Source organism: Gymnodraco acuticeps, unplaced genomic scaffold, assembly GCF_902827175.1.
Source record: "Gymnodraco acuticeps unplaced genomic scaffold, fGymAcu1.1, whole genome shotgun sequence".
Classification (NCBI taxonomy): Eukaryota; Metazoa; Chordata; class Actinopteri; order Perciformes; family Bathydraconidae; genus Gymnodraco; species Gymnodraco acuticeps.
Window position 1 is genome coordinate 105,001 of NW_022990767.1, and position 15,942 is coordinate 120,942.

Consider the following 15,942-nt stretch of genomic DNA (forward strand, 5'->3'; position numbering starts at 1 on the left):
ACTAATTATTATACTATATTTAGACCCCCGGCCACACGAGGACGAAAACAGCTAAACGCATAGGATTAACGCAAACACAATCGCAAAAAAGCTTCCGTCCACACGCAATATTCACCGGATAGTGTCTGTCCACACGAGACCGCTCCGTTTAGCTCCAACCGCTGGAGAAGCTGCAGTACATATGCAGGAGCCTGTACGTGGCGCTGTAACTTCCTCCACAAAAGCAGCGAAGAAGCATGGTTGTCATGGTTGCCCTTCTGTTTATTCTCCGCGGTGGGGGCCGAGGGAACCGGGCAGAGTTTTTCGCCAGTCAACGTGTATTACAGTTTAAATCTTCCGACAAAATTATAAAAGTGCCGGTCAAAGGTCTTCTTTGTTATTTATTGAGCTTTAAAACAAATGAATAACGACTCTATATAATATAATAATAAAATACACGGAGCCTCTCTTTTTCCTCCCTCTCTCCGGACAGCGTCAGTGTCTGTCTCATGCAGCAGCTGATCCAGTAATGAGTGACCCGGCCGACAGTAAAAATAAACATATTTATAACTAGTTTAGGTAGTTTGAGAGGTGTCTCCGTCCTGTCAGATTAGACTTCACTCGCGTTTATGTCCATATCGAGAGAAAGATAAATAATCTGAATTCAGTGTGCAGTTTACTTTGACGCGGGGGTGAGCAGCAGAGGTGGGGAGAGGCGGGGCTATTGCCTCATCATTATCAGAAAATGATCGTATAGGGCATACACACGGAGCCATTTGACCCCCCAGAGCGTTGCGTATGCCGTTCTATCCACCTTGGGACCCGTTATCGTTTCCGCAGTCGTTTAGTGCCGTATTCGGTCGTCCTCGTGTGGCCTAATGGTCTATACGACACTAAACAGTAACGCAAATGACCGTTTTCGTCTTCGTGTGGCCGGGGCCTTAATCTCTCCTTCCTCCTGTGTGTTCCAGGTGTTTGGCCATGGGAAGGCTAACGGGGAGCCGACCTGGGCTCTGCTGCTGACGGCTCTGATCGCCGAGCTGGGGATCCTCATCGCCTCCCTGGACCTGGTGGCTCCCATCCTTACCATGTGAGACGTGTGTCTGTGTGTGTGTGTGTGTGTGTGTGTGTGTGTGTGTGTGGTGTGTGTGTGTGAGTGTGTGTGGTGTGTGGGTGTGTGTGTGTGTGTGTGTGGTGTGTGTGTGTGTGTGTGTGTGTGTGTGTGGTGTGTGTGTGTGTGGTGTGTGTGTGTGTTGTGTGTGTGTTGTGTGTGTGTGCTGTGTGTGTGTGTGTGTGTGTGTGTGTGTGGTGTGTGTGTGTGTGTGTGGGTGTGTGTGTGTGTGTGTGTGTGTGTGTGTGTAATCACGCCTCTTTAGTCAATGTTCTTGCAAAAATTCGTTTTTTTAAGCCTATATCTGTTTGACCTTTGCACTTTGAATTGCCTTGTGTTGAAAAGTGCTATATAAATAAACTTGCCTTGACCAGACTAAAAACTTGGAGATAATGCTGATAAGATGTGTTACTAGAAAATTCAAAATATCAAATTCAAAGGTTTTATTGTCATATGCACAAAGCTACAGTGTAGAAATGGCAATGACATTCCTCTGACCTGAGCTCCTCCAACAACGCAACATATATAATAAAATCCAAAGTAGTGAAAAGTCTATATACATGTCAATAGAATATAGGATATGTACAAAATACTCTCAGACCTCTGCATCAGGGAGGAAGTTTAATATTATTGTCAATTGTAGCTTCTGCACGTTTTGGAAGGTAGATTCTGGCGCTGCTAAACCACGATGAAGTTTTTTTCATAATGTAGTTGCATTTTCGCAGCGATTAACCCTCTTAAGTAATTATCCAGACACATTTTTCTATATTCACACGTGTTCTGGTGGCCGTTTGTTTGACGTTAACGGGTGTAAGCGAAGTGGCTTAATCTCGAGTGCTGTATCTCAATATTTAAACTGGTCTCTCTTCCTTCAGGGGCTTCAGTTTAATTTATGTTTTTATTTATTTTATTCAGGTTTTTCCTGATGTGTTATCTGTTCGTGAACCTCGCCTGTGGTCTCCAAACTCTCCTGAGGACGCCCAACTGGAGGCCTCGCTTCTCCTACTACCACTGGTACACACACATACACACACACACACACACACACTCACGTCAACACACACCACACGCATGTAAACACACACACTAATCCATGCCTCTGGTGTGTGCAGGACTTTGTCGTTTTTGGGGATGACGATCTGCCTGGCGCTCATGTTCATTTCCTCCTGGTACTACGCAATCGTTGCCATGGTGATCGCCGGCATGATCTACAAGTACATTGAGTACCACGGGTATGTTGCTATGGAGATGTATCCCCCCCTACATGTACAGCATGGTCAAGAGGTGTGTGTGTGTGTGTGTGTGTGTGTGTGTGTGTGTGTGTGTGTGTGTGTGTGTGTGTGTGTGTGTGTGTGTGTGTGTGTGTGTGTGTGTGTGTGTGTGTGTGTGTGTGTGTGTGTGTGTGTGTGTGTGTGTGTGTGTGTGTGTGGAATGAGTCATCTTTTGTTTTTAGTGTGGGTCAGGGGAGTCACAATACACACATAGCACATATCTGGCAGTACATACATGTTGATCCTGTGTGTGTGTGTATCTGAGTCTATATCCAGAATGAGTCATCTTTTGTTTTTAGTGAGTGTTTGGGTCAGGGGAGTCACAATACACACACAGCACATATCCGGTAGTACATACATGTTGATCCTGTGTGTGTGTGTGTGTGTGTGTGTTAGAGCGGAGAAGGAGTGGGGGGATGGGATCCGCGGCCTGTCGCTCAGCGCTGCCCGGTACGCCCTCCTGAGGCTGGAGGAGGGGCCGCCGCACACCAAGAACTGGAGGTACAAAACTCAGACTTTATTTAAAAAATGTCATCGCATTATTACTAAAATTAGTGCTTAATTTGCTCGGCCTGTAGCCCTGCAGTAGAGAACACTTTACAGGAAAGTGAGGAACAAGTTGTTTGATGATCCATCCATCTCTTCCATCCATCTCTTCCATCCATGAAATCTAATCTAAATTGTTTTCTTGCGATACGATAATTATTTATTGCCAGAATCAAAAAAGGACAAATACTAAAACATGATACAAGGAAATAGACTTTTCACATACTGTTGCAATAGTATGACTATCACTATGACTGTGTTTAAGACAAAAAAGCAGGTGACGAAAGGAAGTATTTCAGCCCTATTTCGAACAACTAAACTATACTATAGAGAGGCGAAGTCCCGCCCATCTACTTCAGACCCATGGGACCTTATTTCGGAAAAATTATGCATTGAAGTCAATGGGGAGAGAAAGATTATCTCTCGATCCCGTTTGAATTGTGCCACGAATTACACATATGATGTTTGTCAATTTAAAAGATAATTTCCATGTCAAAAGTCAGTTTGTCGTAAAACTGTTGAAATATAAGACTATGAAAAATATGCAACTAGAAAGACTACAAATCCCAGAATGCCGGTCCCGCATGCTGGCTCTTAGGAACCGACTCACTCCCCTTATGTGTATGTACAGCTCTCAACATGCCCAGACTTGGAGTGATTTTCACCTCTTTGAATACTTTCCACTTCATTCTGAAAGAAAGAGGGGAAATGTGCCAACGTGACGGCCGTCTTGGTGTGTGGTACGAGACGGGAGTTGTAGTTCATTGAGCGGTTTCACAAAAAAAAAAGTATTACTTCACAGTTTTACGACACATTTTAATTTTGTTGACTTGCAAAATTATCTTTTAAATTGACAAACATCATGTGTGTAATTCGTGGCACAATTCAAACGGGATCGAAAGATAATCTTTCTCTCTCCATTGACTTCAATACATAATTTTTCCGAAATATGGAGCTCCCCCGGAAAGGGAGGGACTTCGCCTCTCTATATGAAAACAACAATTGAGGAACTTTGAATAAGATTATCCTGGCAAAACCCTTTTTTCAGACTTAGAAAATAGATAACAAAATGGTTTTTTCCGTGCTTCTCAGCTTTTCCCGACTTGAGTGAATATACTCAAGACATTTCAAATGCCCTTTTAAATAGAGATGTCACACATGGAGGAAAGGGACCCACATTTGCTCAATATGTAACATTGAACATGTAATATCACGAATAAACTACAATAGAAACCCTCCATAGACTGTGTAGGAGAACATGCAGCTGTATTGATTCTTCAAATCCACACCTGCTAACCCTCTCTCTCTCCTGCAGGCCTCAGGTTCTGGTGTTACTGAAGCTGGACGAGGACGCCCACGTTAAGTCTCCTCGCCTGCTGACGTTCGCCAGCCAGCTGAAGGCGGGGAAAGGCCTGACCATCGTCGGCACCGTGGTCTCCGGAAACTTCCTGCAGAATTACGGAGAGGCTCTCGCTGCCGAGCAGGTAGGAGTTTGTGTTTTTAATCTGAAGCATTATCTGTATATCTAGTTACAGAATCAGAATACCTTTTATTCGGGGGGGGGGGGGGGGGCATTTACATTTGTTACAGCAGAAAGATAAGATAGTTTTAGATAGTGTTTTCATCATAGAATATCTGTTAGTTAAAAACAAAGAAACTCAATATATTCTTGTGAATGTGTTCAGATAAAAGCAATTTACTTATTATTACTTTATTACAGATGTTTATTTGTTGTCTCAGATTAATTTAGGGGAATACACAGGGTTCATTAAAAACCTGGAAAATTCAAAATGGAAATTCCAGGCCCTGGAAAAGTTATGGAAAAGAATATTCTTCCCAAAGTTTTAGAAAAGTCACTAAAGTTGCATCAAATATAATTAATATTTTAGCTAATCGCCGAAATAGTAATTCTATAATGATAATAAATACTGTATCGCAGGGGTCGCAAGTAAGTTTGTCCTTGGGCCAATTTTTTTCTGAGCCACTAGATGGCTGGCCAGAACATAATCAAAGGCTTAATTGATTGTTAAAACATGTGACACGTTCGAATGCTTGGGGGGGGGGGGTGCTAGTGAACTGTCAATTGTCAATGGGGGGGGGGGGGGGGCCTCGCTGCGGTGCCGTTCTGTGATTCTCCAGATGGGCAGTCCGCCACTGCTCACAAGCTTATTAAGATCCAAAGCTTTAGTGCGTTTTGAATCAATGCTGAGTACAGCCGAACAGTCTCCTCTCTGTCTTTGTAGACCGAATGCTTCTCGTTTTGTGCCGTCCCGTTCAAATCACATTTAAAAAAATTAAAATGTTTTAACCGGCCACCTATTGCCGACCCATGCTGTATTGTATAGTAATGAAACGTAAAATGGCTTTTAACTGACGAGGTATTTTGCTGGTGAGAGATATTAGTGGCTTTAGCGTAGGGGTGGGCAAACTTTTTGGCTCGGGGCCACTATGAGTTTTAAAATTTGACAGACGGGCCGGGCCCGTAGCAGATCGGTGAAAAAATATTTAGCTGTCCACTCCTCATTATACACTCGGCACTCAATGTTGACTTTTCTTTTCTTTTCGTCCACTCATTGTTACAGATGCAGGTTCAAAGGTGAATTATTGCGTCATCGTTTACGTGCCTTCTTATGACCCACACAGCGTTTTACGTCGCTGATTTTCTCCGAAACACCGCTCACAACAACATCAATAGAGGACTGCGTCGGGTAGTTTTTAATCACACGAAGCCAGATTAAATTAAATAACTACTTCTCCAACCTTATACCTGTCTCCAGAGTGCCGTGGTGCATTGTTTATTAATGTGGTTCAGCTGCATTACTGCCCGCTGGAGCACTGCTCGTCTACCGGAGTTTATTCTCCCGTTAACTCGCGGTAGCGGCCGCTGTAAAGTTTTCATTGTCTGACTGTCGCACAAGCAGCTGATAAATATCCCCCATCCCCATCAGTGAATGTGTTTTAGTTTGAAAGCTGTTTGGCATCACAGCGCTGTTATGAACGTTTCTCTGGCATTCTACTGCGATGTTAGCTAATCAGACTATCTTGACTACTTGTTGCTATCATATTGTGGCATAAGCCGTTTTCTACACGCATATTTTACCGGCGTAGTTTTCGTTATGATTTTCGTTGTGATGGCCACATGTAGCCCATGTATTGATTCCATCCGATAGCTGCAATAATACAAAACCACAGGAAAACGTCTGCCTCTTCTTCACAATGGTCAATAACAGTGAACGGGGTCATTAAAGTAAGGTCAAATAAACAGAATCCCACTAAGCCTGTTAGTGTTACCTGACTTTATATAAGTGTTTTTGATAAGTGTGTGGTCTCGTTCTAGTCACTTTGCTCAGCGCTACTGCTTGTTACAACTTGTATTCGCCGTACTCGCCATGAACTGTTATTGCTCAGCTTAATCTCGCCCCCTCCAACGTAAGCGTGAAATATTTGGTTCTTTGATCTTGCCGGGTTGCCGAGTGGGGCCAGCTGAGAGAATAGACCAGACTCCAGCAAAGGTCAATTGTGTCTAGAGTGCGCCATCTAGTGGGATCAACTGAAATGCCGGGTATTGCAGGAAAAAGGCTAAATGAATGCGGTCTTTACTATAATTTGGACAATTTTGTACCAATATTCGGCGGGCCGGATTCAAAAGCCCAACGGGGCCGGATATGGCCCGCGGGCCTTAGTTTGCCCATGATTGCGTTAGCGTGTAGAAGCTAGTAAGCCTATTTGATTTGTTTTAGATAGGCACAACATGTTTCATATGCAGACCTTATTTTCCTGTTCCATGTTCAAATAAACCATTTTCAGTGGAACGCTGAGAAAGAGTCATTTCTTTGGTCATGGAAAATTAGTTAGAAGTCATTGAAAATCATTGGTGAAAAAGCGTATGAACCCTGAATACAATTTAAAATAAATCCATAAAAGTCCCTTTTTTTGGGGACATTTACATTTGTTACAGCAGAAATATGAGATAAGAAGTACTTTATTGATCCCAATTTGGGAAATGTAAAAGACATGGCATTGTACAATACAAATATATCATCATTTATCAGTTTCGCTTAAGAATGTCCTCCACATGTCCTGTCTCAGACTCTGAAGCACCTGATGGATAAGGAGCGGGTGAAGGGCTTCTGTCAGTGCATCGTGGCCCAGAAGCCCCGGGAAGGCATCAGTCACATGATCCAGTCCAGTGGGCTCGGAGGAATGAAGCCCAACACGGTGGTGATGGGCTGGCCTCACGCCTGGAGGCAGAGCGAGGACCCTCAGGCCTGGAAGACCTTCATCAGTGAGTGCAAGAGGAGGGAACATGTTTGAAATGTCAAAGAAAAGAGGGTTTTGCTAGGGATGCCCTCGACTAAAGATTTTTCTAGTCGTCAATTAAGGCGATTAGTCGACCAATCGTCGCACGTTTATGATAAATTATGATTATTATTATATTTATTTTTTTCTCCCAAGATGGTTTCAGTTTCAAAGAGCGTTATTATAACAGCATGGTACGTTGTGCTTCACAGCAAATATAAAATAAAACTTTAATAATGAACCTTTGAAATGTAAATTAAATGTAGTTTAATTGACTACTAATTGACTAATGGAAAATTAGTCGACAAATACTTTTTCCGCCGACTACCGTTTAGTCGGCTAATTGGGGGCAGCCCTGGTTTTTGCTTTCCCCTGAGCTTGGAGTTTGAGCTTCTCAGTTTCTCATCCTAACAGCGCCCCCTCTCTTCCCTCAGACACGGTGCGGGTCACCACAGCAGCCCACCTGGCCCTGCTGGTGCCCAAAAACATCTCCCTGTTCCCCAACAACAGCGAGCCCTGCAGCGAGGGCTACATCGACGTGTGGTGGATCGTCCACGACGGGGGGATGCTGATGCTGCTGCCCTTCCTGCTGCGCCAACACAAGGTAGCATCTGTGGTTACACACACTTTAAAACAGGGGTGTCTTATTGTGTGCTAGCATCTGGAAATGCAGTATCCTGGCTGCTGTTAGGGGCAGTGGAGGGGTCGCCATCTATTCTGTATTTTAAGAAAAAAAACTCCCATCCCACCTCCTGTTCCCATTTTCCCCTTTTGTAATGCAAAGCTGTCTTTTTCTCATAGGTGTCTGAATCATGATGTATGAGTTGACATGCTGCCAGATTAAGAAAGCAAATAATTGTCAAAGCATGTTGATCTAGAACGGATTTATTAATAACAGTAGCTACGATGTGCTGAGATACAAAATCACTGTCAACTCAAATGTAGGATTTTGCTGCCGTTTTACAAATGAACATAATGTTCCCTTTAGTCAACAATGTTTGAAATGTATATACCAGGTTATGTTAAGGGGAATCTAGATGTGTTATCAATTTGGTTAATGTAGAATTAACCATTCAGTAATTTGACTTAGTGACATCCCTCATTTGACTTCAAGCTCACACATATCAGCTACTGTGCTGAACATCAAATGTGTCTTGGTTCAGCCTTGTAAACAAAAGTCTAAAGAAAAAAACAGGGGTGTCAAACACTTCACGCCGGCGGGCAAAAAACCTCATTTTATTTGGCCCGCATGAGCTTGCAAAGAATATAAAATACATAAAATTGGTGTAATTGTTGAATATTTGCTTTCAATTGTTTGCCCTAGACTTCTGCTTTCAGACGTAGTTATTTATGAAGTTATTACCAGAACTGATAATAATCCAATGCAGAGCCAATAATGTAATATAATACATTATTTAATATATATTATATCAAATCAAATCAAGTTTTATTTATATAGCACATTTATAAACGATTTTTGGTCGAGCCAAAGTGCTGTACATATAATAAAATTAGCCTACAGGAGAGACACTTTACAGCAAATATTCATATATGTATATTTAAATAGTCTTAAAGTTTCAACCGGCCCTTTGAGTGCAACCAGAATGCTGATGTGGCCCGCCATGGAATTGCGTTTGACCCCCCTGCTTTAAAATGTCCCTCCTTTAGTGGAAATATTGCTGAATGTGTTAAATATTCCTCAGGTGTGGCGTAAGTGTGGGATGAGGATCTTCACCGTGGCCCAAATGGAGGATAACTCCATCCAGATGAAGAAGGATCTGGCAACCTTCCTGTATCACCTCCGCATCGAGGCTGAGGTGGAAGTGGTTGAGATGGTACGCTGGCGTGGTTAATCAGGACATTTTTACTCACTTAAATAATAGTATTAACATGAGTTTCCCTTCACTGTGAATGTGCAAGAAAACCAGAGTGTAGAGATGGAAAAATGGGTAATAATATGAATAATCTGCACACATTCAGTTCCACCGACTCCCGTGGTTTCAGCTCTTGTTACCTGACTGCAAAATACTCAAAGCATGACAATAGTTGTACACCTGTAGACACAACAGTCCAGTCATGTATTTCCCCTCTTTTAGAGCTTCTCGTCTTTTTGAGGTGCTTTTAACCTGTTGAGCAACACCTTGCAAGAAACAGCCCTCAGACGCTGTACTGATAATCCATCATAACATTTTTGTCAATAAACTGAGTTTTCAGAGCGTAACATAGCTTTCGGTTTGGGCAAGCTGCGTGCGCATCACTCTCACTCCTCGATGGTAACGTGTGGCTGGATTTAGGAACTTTCCCTCGATTCTATTGGCTCTAACGATTCAAAAGAGGTGTCAATCATTAAAATCGACCAATGGTTCCAGAGAAATGGCAAATCCACCCAAATGACCCCAGAAGTGGGTTTTTTGTTGCTAAACCTCTCTAAAAAGGTAAAATGTCACTTGTTTTGCATCAATCTTGATACAGGGTACTTATTATATGTTATAGTTTGGATTCCTACAGCTTTTAGTCTACCTTACCATCATTCAAGGGTGCTTTTCACTATAAGTCTTTTTTTTTTTGGGACGGACACTATAATTTACATTTTTTCACTATGTTCAATCTGAATTTACTTTAAATAAAAATAATCTATATTGATTCTGACTTTTCTACATCCAACTCACAGGTTTATCATTACTTTGAGAAAAAAGATGATTAATGTAACCCTTTTAGAAGGGAAGATATGTTTGTTCTGGGAATGTCATTTTCGAGCCTGAGACCTGAAAAACAGGCTCGGGGCTTAACAGGTTAATGTGTAGATAATATTATTTAAACCATGTTTTTAGATATTTTATCCTGTATGTGTCTTTGAATATTTATAAAATCTCTTTAAATAAAATGTATATTAATTTAGGTTCCTATTCTTGCAGTGAATGGTTCTGTCATGACTCAAGAGAACTAATGAAGCAGCTGTGTGTGTACAAAAAGAAAAGAAAAGCTTTTTAATACTTAAGTGAAAAAAAGACATTTTACACAAAACAGAAAATCTATAAGATGTAGGATTTTACTCAAGTTACAAATCTGCAATGTTTATCGGTACAAATACAAATCTGAGACATTTCCTTTAACAGTTGAATAATAATGTTTTTATGATTTCTCTCTCTCAGCATGACAGTGACATCAGCGCGTACACCTACGAGAGGACTCTGATGATGGAGCAGAGATCTCAGATGCTCCGGCAGATGAGACTGTCCAAATCTGACCGGGAGAGAGAGGTAAGCTGAACTCACAATCACATTTATATCCTCTTGTTTAAAAAAAGAAAAAGGGTGTAGATGTGCATGTAAACAGTCAATGCAGTGATGCATCTGTAGTTTCCTAGAGGGGTAGATAACACGATGTTTTGAGTGATTCTTCATCAGTATTTGGGTCATTATTAAAGGTCCCCTATTAGATTACATTTCATCAATATATTATAGCTCTCAGATACAAAACATGTCTCTGAAGCGTTTAGCTCCAAACCCCAAACAGATCATTGCAGCATTACCCATAATCCCCTCTGTTTCAGCCCTGGTTCAAAAGTGCTGATTCTCTGTTGCCCCTTTCACACCAACGCGGTTCCCGTTCTAGCTCCGTGCTTTTCTGGTTCGGAACCGGTTTTTCTTTTCAGCCCGACTGGGCATCACAACGCTGTTATGAACGTTTCTCTGGTATAAAATGGGTGATGTTGGCATAGCAACCGAAGCTAATCTCACTATCTTGACTACTCGTTGCTATCCTATTGTGGCATAAGCCATTTTCTACAGGCACATTTGATCTTTTCATTATGATTCTACTTGTGATAGTCGGACATGACAACCTGTGCAGCCCATGTATTGATTCCATCTGATAGCTGTTATAATACAAAACAACACGTCTGCCTCTCTCCACAATGATCAATAACAGTGAACGGATGGTCAAACTAAAGCAGTGGTTCTCAAAGTGGGGGGCGCGCCCCCCCAGGGGGGCGCAGAGGCATGCCAGGGGGGGCGCGAGAGACCAGGAGGAAAAATGGTTTAAAAAAAAAAAAAGATTTAAAAAAAAAAAAAAAAAATCATAATTTTAAAAATTATTGATTCGAAAATAATATGATGCAGTATAGTATTATTACGTGTTGAGAGATGTATCCATAGATCTCTTCATTTTGCTCTCAAAGTGCACCAGATTGATGCATTTAACTTCAATATTTAAACATGAAATCTTCCCGGGGGAGCTTGCCCCCGGACCCCCCTATGTGAGGTCCACACACCACCTATAAAAATAGCACTTGACCCCTGCTTACACCTATATGCCGTGAGCTGATTATCGAGCCTTCATTGTAACAGTCGCGGGTACATTGTGTATATGCGTGGGGAATGTTGCAGTAGAAAATTCCACTGTAGCGACCAGTACATTAATGGGAAACCCTAAATGTTTGAGCACCCTCTATGAAACGTCAAGCTACCTGAGCTACTGAGCCTGACTATTTGTGTTGGGGGGGCCCGACTTTTTTTTTTCTCCAAAGGGGGGGCCTGACAGAAAAAGTTTGAGAACCACTGAACTAAAGGTACAAATAAACAGAATCACACGAAGCCTGGTTAGTGTTGCCTGACTTTATAAAGTGTGTTTTTTTTTATCAGGGTTCGTACGGTCATTGAAAACCTGGAAAAATCATGGAAATTCAAAATGCAAATTCCAGGCCCTGGAAAAGTTATGGAAAACAATATTTTTCCCAAAGTTTTGGAAAAGTCATGGAAATGTAACTAAAGTTGCGTCAAATATAATTTACATGTTATCTAATCGTCGAAATAATCTGCGGTCGCGAGTTATGTGCCATCATGACGCGCATGGTGTTATTTTTTTAATATATGAAGCGCGAGCTGTGTGCTCGAGTCTTCCTGCCTGTCGGCTGAACTCTGCCTCTCCGGGATGAGGGTCAGGTACATTAGCTACGGTGTGTTCGTTAACTGTGCGGAGTCACTGTGGCACAGACTGAGCCGCTGGTGAACAGCTGTTAGAACGGGCCGTTCAGGTGTTCAGAGCAGAGCTCCCTGTCGGAGCGGCAGAGCGTGATGTGAACTGAAACGTTTTTCTGTCGCAATATCAAATCAAGGGGCGTTGGTGAACTCCAGTTCGAAACCCGCCTCGGCCGCCACTGCGTCAGGCCGTTGTGTCCTTGGGCAAGACACTTTACCCGCATTTGCTCCTGTGGGTAATGTCCGCAGTTATGACTCTTACATGTCTAATATGTGTAATGTGTACTTGTAAAGCGCTTTGAGCACCTGTAAAAGCGCTCTAATAAAAAAATGTAATGCATTATTATTATTATTATTAATATCATTTAAGGAATCGTTGAGCTAGCTAGCTAGCATACATTGTCACTATCTGCTAACGTTAGCATTAGCCTTCGTTTTCTAATGGGTTTTTTTCATAGGAGGTGGTATAAGTATAGATATTGTGCTAGAGTAAAAGTAGAAGTACTCAGATCTTGTACTTTAGTAGAAGTACTCAGATCTTGTACTGAATAAAAGTAGAAGTACTCAGATCTTGTACTTTAATAGAAGAACTCAGATCTTGTACTTAATAAAAGTAGAAGTACCAGAGTGTAGGAATACTCTGTTACAGTAAAAGTCATGCATTCAAAAATGTTCTTCAAGTAAAAGTAGAAAAGTATTATCATCAAAATATAGTGAAAGTAGCGACAGTAAAATTAGTCATTGTGCAGATTGGTCCATTTCAGAATAATATATATGATATGTTTTATAATGATTGATCATGAAAGTGTTCTCAAAGCTGGTAAAGGTGCAGCTAGTTTGAATGACTTTGTATACTGCAGGGTAGCTGGTGGATTTACTCCAGGTGGAACTAAAGTCTGATTCAACACTTGATTAGATTTCACATCATTCATCCACATCTAAGTAACTAAAGGTATTACATGTAGTGGAGTAGAAGTACACCATGTACCTCTGAACTGTATTGGAGTAGAAGTACACCATGTACCTCTGAACTGTAGTGCAGTACTAGAAGTACACCATGTACCTCTGAACTGTAGTGCAGTACTAGAAGTACACCATGTACCTCTGAACTGTAGAGGAGTAGAAGTACACCATGTACCTCTGAAATGTAGTGGAGTAGAAGTACACCATGTACCTCTGAACTGTAGTGCAGTACTAGAAGTACACCATGTACCTCTGAACTGTAGTGCAGTACTAGAAGTACACCATGTACCTCTGAACTGTAGAGGAGTAGAAGTACACCATGTACCTATGGAGTAGAAGTACACCATGTACCTCTGAACTGTAGTGGAGTAGAAGTACACCATGTACCTCTGAAATGTAGTGGAGTAGAAGTACACCATGTACCTCTGAAATGTAGTGGAGTAGAAGTACACCATGTACCTCTGAACTGTAGTGGAGTAGAAGTACACCATGTACCTCTGAAATGTAGTGGAGTAGAAGTACACCATGTACCTCTGAACTGTAGAGGAGTAGAAGTACACCATGTACCTCTGAACTGTAGAGGAGTAGAAGTACACCATGTACCTCTGAACTGTAGAGGAGTAGAAGTACACCATGTACCTGTGGAGTAGAAGTACACCATGTACCTCTGAACTGTAGAGGAGTAGAAGTACACCATGTACCTGTGGAGTAGAAGTACACCATGTACCTCTGAACTGTAGTCAATCAATCAATAGGATACGGCTGTAATAGGCCTAAGGCTTTTTAGTCGCTCATAAATAAATAAGTAGATCACTGATTCTTTATTTACTATGGATGCTGGCAACAGTCACATAGTCCAAAGTGAAGGTGATGTTTGACCAGTAGTGGTCGAGGCGGGATTTGAGACAGTTAACCGTCTTGGATGTGACAACGCTTTCTGGCAGATCATTCCACAAGTCGACCACACGCAGGCTAAAAAAGTTGCGGCGGATAGCCAGTCTTGAGTACTGTTTCTTCAACTTGAGGCAGTGTCCACGAGTCCTGGTGTTATTATCCCGTAGTGGAGTAGAAGTACACCATGTACCTTTGAACTGTAGTGAGTAGAAGTACACCATGTACCTCTGAACTGTAGAGGAGTTGAAGTACACCATGTACCTCTGAACTGTAGTGGAGTAGAAGTACACCATGTACCTCTGAACTGTAGAGGAGTAGAAGTACACCATGTACCTCTGAACTGTAGAGGAGTTGAAGTACACCATGTACCTCTGAACTGTAGTGGAGTAGAAGTACACCATGTACCTCTGAACTGTAGAGGAGTAGAAGTACACCATGTACCTCTGAACTGTAGAGGAGTTGAAGTACACCATGTACCTCTGAACTGTAGAGGAGTTGAAGTACAAAGTAGCAAAACATTGAAATACTTAAATAAAGTACAAGTATCTCAAAATGTTACCCAAGTATAGTACTTGAGTTTATGAACTTAGTTACTTTACACCAGTGGCTATACAGATAGAAAGACTAAGCCTTGCACAGAGGCATGAAAATACATTTTCAAAATGCTCAACAGTGCTGCCAAAATTATAAACTGACTGCTGCACAATTAAAATAAATGCTTTTATATATTTCTAAAGCACCGGGTTTCGCAGCTTAGAGCCGGATCCGCTGCGGTGTGAACAGGAAAAAACGGTGCTTTTCAGGCTCTAGCTCCGAACCGGCCCTGGAACCGCGTTGGTGTGAAAGCCCCATGTCTGTTACTTTAGATGAAAATAAGGAGCCCCTCCCCACGCCCCTTTGAGAGAGATTTGGTTAAAAAGAACACAATGGTGCTCTAGGAGGAGATTCAGGTGATAAGGTGGGGGGTTACCTTGGTTGCTGATTGGCTAATGGTTACACAAGACAAAACATCGTTATGACATCATAAAGTGGCCAAAATCTGATCAGCTCATTTTCAGACAGGTTTTTATAGAAATGGATCAAAAAGAGAGAGAATCTTTGTTCCTGAAACTTTCAGAGTCTCTTTCCACAGAGGGGACACATGTTGATGTAGAAGAGACATGAAGAAGAGGGGACACATGTTGATGTAGAAGAGACATGAAGAAGAGGGGACACATGTTGATGTAGAAGAGACATGAAGAAGAGGGGACACATGTTGATGTAGAAGAGACATGAAGAAGAGGGGACACATGTTGATGAAGAAGAGACATGAAGAAGAGGGGACACATGTTGATGTAGAAGAGACATGAAGAAGAGGGGACACATGTTGATGTAGAAGAGACATGAAGAAGAGGGGACACATGTTGATGTAGAAGAGACATGAAGAAGAGGGGACACATGTTGATTTAGAAGAGACATGAAGAAGAGGGGGACACATGTTGATGTAGAGGAGACATGAAGAAGAGGGGACACATGTTGATTTAGAAGAGACATGAAGAAGAGGGGACACATGTTGATTTAGAAGAGACATGAAGAAGAGGGGACACATGTTGATGTAGAAGAGACATGAAGAAGAGGGGACACATGTTGATTTAGAAGAGACATGAAGAAGAGGGGACACATGTTGATGTAGAGGAGACATGAAGAAGAGGGGACACATGTTGATTTAGAAGAGACATGAAGAAGAGGGGACACATGTTGATTTAGAAGAGACATGAAGAAGAGGGGACACATGTTGATGTAGAGGAGACATGAAGAAGAGGGGACACATGTTGATTTAGAAGAGACATGAAGAAGAGGGGACACATGTTGATGTGGAAGAGACATGAAGAAGAGGGGACACATGTTGATGTAGAAGAGA

The 15,942-nt window shown here is 41.9% G+C and overlaps 1 protein-coding gene across 10 annotated transcripts in view; it reads left to right on the forward strand.

Annotated features, from left to right (window-relative positions):
• Positions 1-15,942, forward strand: part of LOC117556889 (solute carrier family 12 member 6-like) — a 56,485-nt gene that overhangs the window by 34,729 nt on the left and 5,814 nt on the right. For all 10 annotated transcript variants that reach the window (XM_034232472.1, XM_034232465.1, XM_034232471.1 and 7 more), the window contains 9 exons: positions 951-1,069; positions 2,006-2,104; positions 2,203-2,322; positions 2,758-2,862; positions 4,223-4,391; positions 6,997-7,192; positions 7,641-7,810; positions 8,910-9,041; positions 10,359-10,466. In XM_034232472.1, the coding sequence (XP_034088363.1) occupies positions 951-1,069; positions 2,006-2,104; positions 2,203-2,322; positions 2,758-2,862; positions 4,223-4,391; positions 6,997-7,192; positions 7,641-7,810; positions 8,910-9,041; positions 10,359-10,466 (1,218 nt within the window). The remainder of the gene's footprint in view (positions 1-950; positions 1,070-2,005; positions 2,105-2,202; positions 2,323-2,757; positions 2,863-4,222; positions 4,392-6,996; positions 7,193-7,640; positions 7,811-8,909; positions 9,042-10,358; positions 10,467-15,942) is intronic.